The sequence below is a fragment of the Euprymna scolopes genome, chromosome 23 (assembly GCF_053919585.1).
Source record: "Euprymna scolopes isolate OS-2025 chromosome 23, ASM5391958v1, whole genome shotgun sequence".
NCBI classification, from domain to species: Eukaryota; Metazoa; Mollusca; class Cephalopoda; order Sepiida; family Sepiolidae; genus Euprymna; species Euprymna scolopes.
In genome coordinates, this window is record NC_136504.1 from 61080177 (window position 1) to 61092844 (window position 12668).

Here is a 12668-nt window from a genome sequence, read left to right on the forward strand (position 1 = left end):
AATAGTTCAATCTTAATGAACGCCTCATCCATTGGAGAGAGCACTTTGCCAATCTGCTAAATCATTACCAGCAGCCCCTATCAACTGTGCCTGTGAATAATGCTAAACCAACTACTTATCACTGCAAACAACTCTTTGGGAGGTTGTTTTTGTTAAGAAAAGTCTAAAGAAAGCTGCAGATGAAGATAACATCCCTGCTAAGATTCTCAAAAACAGGGCAAATATACTAGGGCCTGCCATCCATCACATTATCAACCTGGTCTGGGAGACTGAAATGCTCCCTCAAGACTGGAGCAATGCAACACTGGCACCATTATTTAAGAAAGGCAATAAGAGATGCTCCAGCAACTACCATGGTACCAGCTTCATCAATGTGTCTGCTAAAATATTTAATTCAATTTTTCTAAGACGATTCCAATCAGAATGCAACTCCATAATGAGAACAAACCAATATGGTTTTTGTCTAGGCCATGGATGCACCGATCAAATTTCATCCTAAGACAAATCTCCGACCCTTGTTGGAGCTTGCAGCAAGGACACTTATTTGTTTCCTTGATTCTATTGGTGCGTTTGATTCTATTGACTATGGCATCTCCTAGAATGTTATTTAAGCAGATGGTATTCTGCCTAAACTTTCCAGACTTCTTAAAGTATACTACTATGCATCATGACCCAGCATACGTATGCACGTATGTATGTATACGTATGTACGGTAAGGTTTCAGGACCCTTCAAAGTATGGACGTATTTTTTCATCATATACTTTTCAATTACATATAAATTCGCTTAGCGGCACCTGCATGGTGGTCGAAGAGATCCATTTTCCACCACACCGAAATCTAATTTTTAGCTAAGTACATTTTTTTTTTTTTTTTTTTTGTATTTTCTTTGCACACTTTATCTTATATTTTATTCTATCCTTTTTAAACCAAACAAATCTAACCCTTCTATTTTATTTTATTTTATTTATTTATTTTGTTATTTATTTTTTTGTTTTTTCTCGATGTAATTTTTATCTTATTTCTCTGACATCTTGACCCTTCTTGATTCACTTATTTTAAAAACAATTTCCTGACTAATTTCTTTTTTACCATGTCACATCGACGTAGTAATGCGGAGGGGGGAATCCCTATTTAGCTTATTTAGATGACAGAAGAACTTTATTTAAGTACAATACTTAATAGTAACAGCCATGGTAAGGTGCAAAAAAAAAAAAAGTGCCACCTAATTTAACTTTTAGTATTCGTTACCTAAATATGCAGTATCTTAGCTGTGATACTAGAGCTGTTCTTCCTGAGTGGATGCTATGCTCTGTGCGTTACTTTAATGTCTTCCTATAAATACGAAATACGGAATTCCGATCCACCATGAACCAGTTCTTGTAACTGGAACAAACACCTAACTGCTAGCTACGGAATCCCAATATACATTTTTACCTCCAAGACGATTACCTGTCTAGCCTGCATGCGCAAAAAAAAAAAAAAAAAAAAAAAAAAAAAAAAAAAAAAAATTACCTGCCACTCTAAATCCTAATGTAGATCTGTTTCTTGTAAATTAATAACCCCTATCCCTTGAAGGCTAACAATCTGCTCCTTCCCACCAAACCGCCACTTAACTCCTACATTTCACTCCGTTTTGTACTAATTCGCACCTACTAAAACCAGCCCATATATCTATTTACCAAATTACACATGGCTCAAAACTTACTGTTTTACCCGTACTATACTGCACTCGCATCTCATGCCCTGCTACTATCTAAAATATAGTTTTGGCACAACTCGTGGTTCAATTCTTAACACCTACTCACACTTTAATATTATACTAGACCCAAGCTCACATGAAAAAAAATAATTAAATAAATAAAAATGAAAATAAAAAAGGAAAAAAAAAAAAAAAAAAAAAAAAAAATTAAAAAAAAAAAATAAAAAATATATATAAACAAAAGTGTAAGCCTCAAACCACATTATCTCCTAACAAGCCTCCTTGCAATCATAGTTGCTTACACTGCATGAGCTCTACTCAACCCCTTTATCCACTAACAATGAAATAACAATATCCCTAATCCACTTTGAGGAGTGTAACTATTAGCAGATATAACCCCTACAAACTAACCCAATAACATTAACTAACCTCGCGGGGTCGCAGAAATACCTGGATTAGAACCCAGGCGCGGAGCAAACCCTCTCAGTGGTGACGGACCCAGTGAATCTTCCAGATCATCCGTCTAGGAGAAGGAAAACTCTGAAACTAAACCAGAGAGGAGGGAGGCCTCTTCAGTCTTGGATGACAACCTTCCTAGAGCTGGTGACTCAAATAAATTACCGGTTTGCAATACCTAAATTGCTTAAGGAGTAGATAGGTCCTGCCTATCGCCCGGCTTCCATACTCCTTCTTTGCCTATTAGGCAGGCGCAGAGATACTATCACAGTGATTCGACAGAAACACCCATTGGTAGATCTTGTTTCTTGTCTAGGGCAATGAACGCCGTTTCCCCCACTCCCGACACACTCCAGTCCTTAAGCTGGGCACTTGAGAATGCTTGAGTACCACATATGCCTGAGCAATTAGATTGGGTTGAACTTCCTCTGATGGGTTGAGGGTACCGGATTGACAGTTACTGGCTGCTGTTTCCGACTGGTAGTACAGGAGCCCTAACTCTTTGGTAGCGCTTAGAGCGGCTGCTCCATCAACAGTTGAATAATATCGGGATGTTTGCAGTGCCATGGCGCGCATGGAAAGGGACCCTGCACTCATCCCCGGTGGGCTTTCCTGAGGCCACAGTCCTAGTTGATGGAGGGTCAGCTGATGGTCTACTTGTGATGCATGTGTGATATTCTGCATAACCTTCTGTTCGGCTTCCCCTAACCCAACTGAAACTCGTTAAAAAACATGATGACAGTACAATCTAAAAACAAGCTTAAACCAGGCTTAGGGACAAACAAATCACACTTGCCTCCTCCCTTGAGGCTTGCATTCACAAATATCCGTGGGCTTAGAACTAACTTAGCTGATGTTGAAGCATTTCTCCTAACAAATACCCCGGATATCTTAGCACTAAGTGAGACTAACCTACACTCCTCCATCCCCTCTAACTACTTTAACATGCCTGGATATCTCCCACTCTGCCGTAAGGACTCTGACAGACATATGCACGGACTTGGAGTTTACATTCGTAATACCCTTCCCTTGACTAGAGAAACAAACCTAGAAACGGATGATCAAGCTTTTATGTGCTTTAGACTTATCATGCAACACAACATTAGCTACTTTTACTTTCTCTACCGCTCTCCCTCGACCCAAGACTGCACCATAATAAACAAAGTATCTGACAGCATAGACACAGCACTCTCCTTCGACACTAGCGCCCAAGTACATGTATTTGGTGACTTTAATGTCCATCACAAAAATTGGCTTGGATTCTCTACTTATACAGATGCAGCAGGCAGCGCAACTCATAGCTTCTCTGTATCTCACTCCCTATCGCAAATTGTTACTTTCCCAACCCGCTTCCCTGATCAGGAAGAGCAACACGCATCACTATTAGATCTGTTTTTGACCACAGTTCCTGATGATTGTGTAACGAAAGCCGACAGCCCACTTGGGAACGCTGATCATGCGGTAATAATGGTTGAAATCGCCCTAAACTCCAGACCCAAAACTGAAGAGCCAGTGCTCAAAACAACGAGATATTATAAAAAGGCTGACTGGGAAGCTATCAGAGATCTTATCAGAGATGCCCCATGGGGAAATATTTTTTCTCTTCCTGCTGAACAGTGTGCAACTGAGACCACTGAATGGTTCAAAACTGCAATCGAAGCGCATGTTCCCATGCGGAAATTCTATAGCAAGCCCCACTCTCCCCAATGGTTTACTTCGACTTGCGCAACTGCCATTGCTCAAAGGCAGCATGCATTCCGCAGGTTTAACCGACATAAGTCCAGTTCAAACAGACAAAAGTACATAGAAGCTAGAAGTAACGTTAAGAAAGAAATAGCGACAGCTAAGAAGGAATTTACGGAAACCACTAAAAAACGCATCGAAGCACAAAAATTAGGAACTCGTGACTTCTGGAAAATCTACAACAGTGTAGTAAATAATGGGCAATCAACGATTCCCCCACTAACCAACAATCACGAGGTTCTTTGCTCAGCAACCGAGAAGGCTAACATGCTTGCCAGTCGGTTTGCCTCCAACTCTACACTGGACCCTCTAAACCACCCCCTACCTGACTTTCCTATGCGGACAGACGCCACGCTAGACGATCTGGAAATCACCCCTGCTCAGGTGCATGCTATCATAAAAAACCTTGACACTTCCAAAGCATGTGGACCCGACCTCATCCCAGCTGTGCTATTAAAAAAGTGCTCAGCCGAAGTAGCTCCAGTTCTCTCCAAACTCTACAACAAATGCCTCAATGAATCTTGCTTTCCGAGCTGTTGGAAAACTGCTTCTGTTGTACCAGTATTCAAGAATTCTGGCGAAAGAACTGACCCATTAAATTATCGCCCTATTAGCCTCCTCCCACTTTTTGCCAAAATATTTGAGACCTTAATTAACCATGCTCTAGTCCAGCACCTTACAGATGCTAAACTTCTGACCGACCATCAATATGGATTTAGACAAGCCCGTTCCACGGCAGACATCCTCACTGTAATCTCTGAACGCATATACCATTCACTGGACAAAGCGGGAGAGGGCAGAGCGGTAGCTCTAGATATATCTAAGGCTTTTGACAGGGTATGGCATGAGGGTCTCCTCAGGAAGATTAGATCTTACGGTATCACTGGTAGAATACTTAACATAATTAAATCCTTCTTAGATAAGAGAAAAATCCAGGTTGTCCTCGACGGTCGTACGTCTAAACAATATAATATAAATGCGGGAGTGCCCCAGGGATCTATCCTTGGTCCTCTGCTGTTCCTGATATTCATAAATGACCTCCCCGACAAAACTGCCTCTGAGATGGGTATATATGCTGATGACACCACACTCTATAGCAGGCACGACAGGAAAACAAATGAACATATATCTAAAGTAATGGCAGAAACACTAGAGGATGACCTCAAATCAGTAGTGGAATGGGGACAAAAATGGATGGTAACGTTCAATGCCACCAAGACAAAACTGGTTTCATTCAATAATTACAAGAAACCTTCTCTACCACCTATAGCAATGGCCAACAACTCTTTAGCTGAGAGTACGTCTTTCAAGCTCCTTGGCCTAACGTTCACAGGAAACATGAGCTGGAACAATTACATCGAGGGCATTGCCAGGGCCGCTGCGAGGAAGGTGGGCTCTCTCTACCGTGCTAGAAAACTTCTAACACCCGAAAGTATCATGTACCTCTATAAGGCCACTATTCGCCCATGTATGGAGTATTGCTGTCACATTTGAGCCGGTGCATCGGCTACTAGTCTCTCGCTCCTTGACAGGGTTCAAAAGAGAGTCGCAAATCTGATAGGCCCCAAACTGGCATCAAAACTTCAGCCTCTGTCCCATCGTCGAAACGTTGCATCCCTCTGCCTGTTCTACAAGTATTATAATGGTGAATGCTCTGAAGAACTGCATGCACTTGTGCCCCCACGACGTGAACACCCTCGACAGACCCGACAAGCTACACAATCCCACCCCCACACTGTAGAGATCCCTAGATGTAAAAGATCCTTCTACTCCAGTAGTTTCTTCCCCAGAACTGCTAGACTTTGGAATTCCATTCCAGGTCACTGCTTCCCCAACTGTACTGACATGCATAAGTTCAAGTGCAACGTGAACCAACATCTCGCTGCCCTAATCCCTACATAGTACCCCAGTAGATGTTTCCCTTGATAGTAGCCCCCTACATTAAAGTGGCAATGTGCCTTGTTTGGGGTGAATATGTAATAAAAAAAAAAAAAAAAAAAAAAAAACATCATTGACTGTTTTAAAAGAATTGATGCTTGTTAAGATACACTCAAAATATCGATTTGTTTAAATATGTTGTTTTAAGCAAAAACAATATTACATACTTAATTGTCAATGCCGAAAATAGTAATATATCCCAAAATTACGAAAATTCATTGAGTAGAAATTTATTTCTAGTTAAAAGTAATTTTTACAGAAATTTGGGTAAAATCGCATTTTCATGAACATTATAAAGTAGCCAGTAGGAGATTATACACAGGGGACATAACTCTAAAAAGAATATTTTAAATTACTTGCATCATGGCTGCAATATCTGTTGTCTATAGCGACAGACTTTTTTTTACTAAAAACACAATAGCAGTTGTTCTACTTGATGAATTTTCGTAATTTTTGGATATATTACTATTTTCGACATGACAATTAAGTGCGTAATATTGTTTTTGTTTAAAACGATATATTTAAAAAATCGATTTGTCGAGTCTATCTTAATAAGCACCAAAGAATTTCCCGGTGTCTCTGTTGAATGTAACTTTGCTATGAAGACTTAGATTATGCAGATGATATTGCGCTACTTCATGAAACATTTGCTGATATCCAGTTTGCTATTAATGAGTTTTAGCATGTTGCATCGCAGATGGGAATAAAAAAAATGCTCCAAAAACAAAAATACTCATTGCCGACTTCCCTCTAACAGGCAAGACGTCCATTGTCTTCAATGGCAATATTTTTGAAAAGCTTTCAAATATCTTGGCACCATCAGTCACAGATCAAGGTGAAGCTGATATCAAAACACAAACTCACCTTGCATGTTATGGCTTCTGCTGACTCAATTTCAGGCTCTAATCAGGATCATAGATAAGGTACAGCACCAAAGTAAGACTCTACCCAGTGCTGGTGCAAACCACCCTCCTTCATGGTAATAAGTTCCGGCCAACGAAAATGGAAGATGTTAGGTGATTGAAAACTTTGAATCACCTGCATAGTATCCTCTATGTCTGGTGGCAGCACTTTCTCTCAAACATCGCAGTATCTTTCTCTTGTAAAATAAATTCCCTACAATGGTCACCCCACAAGACGTATATGCTGGTTGCGGCATGCGATCAGGAGAATTCATGCATGAAGCAATTGCTGCAGTTTTCCTACAGGGTTGGAAAAAGCGATACAGTGGAAAAAGAAAAAAAACTGGCTGATGAGAGTTAAAGCTGATCTCGAACCCAACCTCGATCCCTGAATCTACAAAGTTGACCATTGGAATAGTGAGTGGCTAAAGATTACCCAATCGTTGATTTCAAATTGTCAGGCTTGGTCAGCCTTTGTGAAGGATGCAGTGGCAAGGATGGATGGAGCTAGCTTAATCCTCTTTGAGTGAATGTTGTTTCAAGTATAATTACTCTAGGAAACACCACTGGCAGTGAATAACTACTGATAATGACTAGTATGAAAACTGCTAGTGAGTAATGATAATAAAAATGAATCCTGAGTTACCAATGATATTTCCTGGTTTTTGCAGTTGTACACATTTTTTACCATCAGGACCGCACACATCTGCCAGCGTCAATTTTTGTCCAGATCTGTTTGTATCAATGTTTCTATAAAGACTATCTGGCTGGAAGCTGAACGTCTTTGCAGTATCTGTGTAACGTGTAGCCCAGTAAAAGCCTCTCTCTTCTGGATCCGGCTCGTAAGGATGGTCGAAATACAAGTGCGTGGCTTGGGACATGACTACCTGAAAGGTAAGAATTAATTATTTATTACATGTAATAATTTTTTTCAAGTCTCAAAAGTCTTGTCTGTCAATTGCAACACCGTTTTATCGAAGCGTGAGTTACTATGCTTTATTAGTTTTTCATAGTTTGCTCTAAGTGTTAAATACCCAGTTTGTTGGTAATGAAAAAAGAACAACTCAGCTTTATCGAAGTGGTAATTAATTCTCCAAATAGAACAATTTTGATTGGTTGGTTGGTTGGTTGGTTGGTTGGTTGGTTGTTTTTGTTTTATGGCATATCAACCCTTTTCGGGTTATTTAATGCCGAATCCAAAGATTTTGAAGAAAAAATGTTTAATAGAATATATTTGTTGTTTTCAAGTCGGTTTCTATTTAACCCATAGTTGGAACCCTAACAGGTACTACCACTCCGGGTCAGAGTGAACCTGGGAGCAATGGTAATTAAAGGGTGACTCCACACTCCCCAAAGCCCGCAAGCTGGGGCCTCACCACTGGATATAGTTTAAGGTCATATCCAGGACCAGAACAATTTTGAACCATTTTTATGCCACCTTATGAAGATTAAAATCAGGACAGAATAATACCAAACCTTATGTCCAGAATCCTTATTCCAATTTTGATTAAAATCTATTACATGATTTTAGTAATAGAAAATGTTTAAATTTAAGACTTCGGCTTAAGGGTTTTAAGAAGAAATTATAATTCAGAGAATTTTGCCTAATTTTTTGTTTCATGACTATTAATCAAATTTAATGCATATCTGAAATATTTATATTTCAAATATAAACTTGTGTCCATGTGATATTCTTTAAAAATCCTTTAAGCTACTTCAAAGAAACTGAAATTTCGAGAATATTAATTAATTGATATCTAATACCTATTATTAAAATTTCACAAAAAGCTGGATTTTCAGAAAGGGCTTTCACCCAGTTTTTGTCCGCTTTGCACAAAACTAAATTAAAATAAATATAACCCTCATTACATAACATGCATAAACTTCATTTGTATTTTTATTATAAGTACCAAGATATTGCAAAACATTTTGAGTAGTTTATGATAATATATATTCGAGGAGCCAACCGAGAAAAAAAAGAGGATTATATTTCTTTTCATGCAGAAATAGATAATGTTTGTATTCTGAGCTGGGAGTCACACAAACAAGACATTGTTTTGAGTTAATTATGGCTTGATTGGATATTGCCCAAGTTACGGCCGGCAACATCAAGTGATAAAAAAGGTGGATTCAGCCATGACCATCGTAAATAAATAAATTTAGGCCTTTGCAAATAATAACGTTGAGAATAAAAATATAGGAGTGTGAAATATTAATTATCATTCAATCCCGGGCAACGTCCCTGCTAGTTACAGATAAAAAAAATAATGTAAGAAACAGCTTACTTACTTTGTAATTGTGGTTGGCAAATCGGTAAGCCCGGCTTGATCGATCCCATTCCCAGACATTATCCCAGGCATAAACAAAGACATCTTTATTGGGAAGTTCATGCCGGGGGAAAGGAACTTCTTGGCCACCCATCATTCCATCTTCCCAGGCGGCGAGATTCAATGATTTCAAGCTTGACATCTTAGACACCTGATGAACGAAATGTTTCTTCACTTCGTCGGTGGAGATCATTTCTGACTTCAACATCTTCTTGCAGGCTGGCGAGTTGACCCAGGCACCACTACCGACTTCGTCCCCACCAAAATGGTAGGTGCGCAATGGCTGAATGTCTTTATGCATCTCTATCAGTGCATCGATCATGCGAGCAACGAAGCGTGCAGTCCCTGGCACACATGGGTTGGCGGCATTGTCAGAGTACATCTGCACTGATTCGTACACGGAATTGTCATCTGGATCAGTCAGTAGGTAGTCCTGTGCAGATGGTCCGGAGTTCTTTTTGGCTCGTACTAACATTGCTTTAATGGCAGCCCGAGCATGTCCTGGCATGTCGATCTCTGGAATAACTTCAATGTGAGAGTCATCAGCAAATTTGATGATCTCTTTGTAATCATCAACAGTGTAAAACCCATTGACAGAAGCATTGCTGAAAGGCCCGGAGCCTAATTGAGGTGATAAGCAGGTTTCTTCGTTTAAATCACTGCATCGTTTAGAGCCAACCTAAACAAAAAACATGTGTATATATATATATATTAGTGTTGGGACGATTTATCGGAATCGGAATCAGGAAGCAGAAAAAACGAAACTTTTGGAGGTATCGAAATCGGTATCAGAATCAGAAAAATTATAGCTTAATTTCCGATTCCATACCAAACCTTTTAATTTTTTCTTTTGACAATACAAAATGAAACAAGCACAAATTGTTTTTTTATTAGAAGTTGTTCATTTACAACATAAACACAGAGTTTAATTTATTTTATTTATTGGTCATTTATGGAAAGATAATTGCCTATTCCCTTTGTAAACTTTTCGCATCTATTCACTAAATGTCTATATGCCCTCATCAGAGGGAGTTCACTTGATTATTAAAAGGTTTTAAATGCTCTGGACAGAGTTTTTTGATTTCATTGGAGCCATCTGTACATTGGCGATGTCTGTCATCGGCTTCTTCTGAAATAATTAAAGTTTTATGGCACTTCTCTTTGGATGCAAGTGAAAAATATAGATGAAAATTTCTGATGAATTTATCAAGATCTTGGATAAAATGCATAAAGAGAAAACATTCTGAAGATTTTCTGAATTAAAAAGGAAATAAAAAAATAAGAATAAACTTTATCCACTTTTATTCTTTAGAAAAAAAATATTTTCCCGGTATGCCACACAGAGATTTATCAAAACAATTCATTTTGTTTTAGAAGCAAAATATCGACTTCAGCTCAATTGTTGGATTTAATAAATAATAAACGTGGTTTTTCATATGTAATTTTATGTTTATTTGCTAGATAAAATGTACAAATAATTTTTTTTCTGTAGAAATTTGTTTTTATGACGGAATGAAATTTTGCACACTGGCATACTTTTTGGCAAACCAAAATGGCAGCTTGAAATTTGGCGTCCTGACATTCCAAAAAAAAATTACCTATTATTTTGTGTTAAATGTATATTTGAAACTGATCTTCCACTTTAAATACTAAAATGATTGCTTTCCTTTCTGTCAACAGTTTTTTAAGGGGTTCACATGTAATCTATATATATAAAAGCGAAAATGTGTGTATGTATGTTTGTATGTATGTATGTGTGTTTGTGTGTCTGCTAAAAACTTTCGACAGACAGAACAAAAATTGACAGACTTGGTATCGTATTGAAGCTCCATCCTTTGCCCCCAAAATATCGAAAAATTGGCCAAAAGCGTTAATTTTTTCCACCCTGAAATCAACAATTTTCTACAGGGGGTGGGGTCAACAAAAACCGTTATCTCATGACGAGATCGGTTCTACGCATGCGTTAGATGACGTCATGACCTGATTTAGTTTAAATAGTTGAAGAAGTGACTAAATTTCATGTACGTCGTGTTAGCGCAGTTGGTTAGAGCTTTGGGTCATTATCTAAACGTTTTGGATTCGAATCATGGTGTGAGATGTCTTCTTTTTTTTCCATTTTTTAATTTAAATATTGAACCAGTGTTATTTAAGCCATTTTTCACGTAACGTTCGTTTTTCTGTTTTTTTTTTTTTACTTCGCTTATTCTTAGGTTTTCATTAACACCCCCACCCCCGACCACACACACCCAAAAACACCCGGGTACCCACCAATTTTTTAAATTTTAATATTGAAACAGGCTTATTTAAGCCATTTTTCACGTGTTTTTTTTTGTTTGTTTTAACGTTCGTTTTTCTGTTTTCTTTTTTGTTTTTTCGATTTTTACATGTAACATCGTTCGTTTGCCTTTTTTGTTTTGTTTCGATGTTTTGATTAGCCCCCCGGTACCCCCCTTTCTGTTTTCTTTTTTTACTTTGCTTATTCTTAGGTTTTCATTAACACCCCCACCCCCTCTAAACACTCGGGCAACGCCGGGTACCCACCGATTTTGCTAAGCAGGGTTTTTTAACGTTCGTTTTTCTTAGGTTTTCATTAACACCCCCACCCCGCCCGACCACACACACTGAAAAACACTCGGGCAACGCCAGGTACCCCTCGCTAGTCACCTATAAAAGTAGTACTTCTTTTTGAAATGGGGATTTAACTGAGAGCGTTAATCTAAAAATATGTCATTATTATTATTATTATTATTATTATTATTATTTGCATCTCGTTTTTGTTTTTGTTTTCATCAAAGCATTCAATTTAATAACCCACCAAATTTTCATAATTAAAATAAAATTTTCTCTTCATTCATTGAGAGAAGGCACAGAATAGTTAACAAAGCTCATGCCCTCCCCATGTTAAAAATAGTTTTCTATTATTTAGAAATTCGTTCGTAACAATGGTAGGGGCATTGTCAAATATTTTATTTTTACATCGTTTTTCTCATTTTGCCTACCAATCATCGACGATTTTCAACTGTTTATGAAAACTTTCAGGTAGCATGCTGCACACTAACGACGAACTGATACAATCTGTCTATGTTTTAAAATCAAGATAAATCTTTTGCTATCTTAGAATATTATATAAAAGTGAACGTGTGTGTGTGTGTGTGTGTGTGTGTGTCTGTACATTTCCCTACGCAATAACTCTGTCAATTTTCAGTCTACAGACTCGAAATATGATATACAAGGTACTGAGATTTGGAAAAATCTTTGTAATCCGTTTTCAGCCAGAAATTTGGCTATTAAGGGGTCAAAGTTCAACGATTTGACCTTTGAGAACTCTACCAAACTCCTCCGCCAATTTGAGGTATAAACAATTGATTTTAGATATAGGTTCCTTTGACATGGATCTAACTTAATAACTTGATTTGACCCTAAAACAATAAATGTTAAGGGATCATAATAGGGGTCAAAGTTAAAAAAATTGACCGCTTTTTTTTTTTTTTTTTGCTCAACATACACCTCCAAACACCCGGGCAACGCCAGGCTGAAATACTAGTATATATATATATATATATATATATATATATATATATATATATATATATATATATATA

At 38.0% G+C, this 12668-nt stretch overlaps 1 protein-coding gene across 3 annotated transcripts in view; it reads right to left on the bottom strand.

Annotated features, from left to right (window-relative positions):
• LOC145245941 (beta-hexosaminidase-like) overlaps nucleotides 1-12668 on the bottom strand; it is a 93859-nt gene that overhangs the window by 12133 nt on the left and 69058 nt on the right. For all 3 annotated transcript variants that reach the window (XM_080107702.1, XM_080107701.1, XM_080107703.1), the window contains exons 6-7: nucleotides 9029-9745; nucleotides 7386-7626 (exon numbers count right to left, since the gene is read on the bottom strand). In XM_080107702.1, the coding sequence (XP_079963828.1) occupies nucleotides 7386-7626; nucleotides 9029-9745 (958 nt within the window). The remainder of the gene's footprint in view (nucleotides 1-7385; nucleotides 7627-9028; nucleotides 9746-12668) is intronic.